We start from the raw sequence: 633 nt of genomic DNA, 5'->3' as shown, positions 1-633 counted from the left end.
ATCAGCAGCATCGGTTGTACTTATTTTTCCTTGTCTCTTCCCCTTCGCAGTTGGAGGCAAGAGATGAACCAGCAGGAGAATGGCTGCCAAGTCACTATCCCATTCTAATGGAATCACAACACACACCATCTTTAGAATCAAATGCACATGTTCTGTTGAACATTTTTATTTATTAATACCCACCATAGTCACTTGATTCCTCCTGAGCAGACAGAAGGTCATCCAGATAAGCACTCTGTCGAACACTTTTGCTGACAGTGATGACTCTCGGTTTGTAGAATGTTGGCCATTTTGCAAGGAACTTCCCCGATATGTCTTCATCAAAGAGCATGTTAAAGTCCTGCTCAACCTAACACAGACAAAAAAGAAATTCCATCAAAATACATTTACAAAATATCAATCAATTATTCAAGTCTAAGTTTCTTACTAAGCCCGGTGTATCCAAGAATCTTTCAAAGTGATCCAAGATGAGCGATGACTGCTCCAGATCACGTAGCATATTCTGTCTATGCTTAAAGGTTCTCTTCATTTTCTCCTTAACGACTTCCTTGTCTGACGAATGCTTCATTATGGACATTGCTTCTTTGCATTCATCCCCAAACAGCTGTTCAGATGTTAAAGCCTCCCTCTGAT

General features: G+C 40.3%; 1 protein-coding gene across 1 annotated transcript in view; it reads right to left on the bottom strand.

The window, feature by feature from the left end:
• The window catches only part of LOC106511603 (uncharacterized), a gene marked incomplete at its 5' end in the record, with an annotated part of 11,555 nt that overhangs the window by 2,654 nt on the left and 8,268 nt on the right, over positions 1-633 (bottom strand). The window contains 3 exon segments of the mRNA XM_014000360.1: positions 11-104; positions 184-349; positions 428-633. Of these exon segments, the coding sequence (XP_013855814.1) occupies positions 11-104; positions 184-349; positions 428-633 (466 nt within the window).

The sequence above is a fragment of the Austrofundulus limnaeus genome, unplaced genomic scaffold, assembly GCF_001266775.1.
Source record: "Austrofundulus limnaeus strain Quisiro unplaced genomic scaffold, Austrofundulus_limnaeus-1.0 Scaffold2983, whole genome shotgun sequence".
Taxonomy (NCBI): domain Eukaryota; kingdom Metazoa; phylum Chordata; class Actinopteri; order Cyprinodontiformes; family Rivulidae; genus Austrofundulus; species Austrofundulus limnaeus.
Note: the sequence above shows the minus strand (reverse complement) of the source record. Positions and strands in the feature narration are given on the sequence as shown.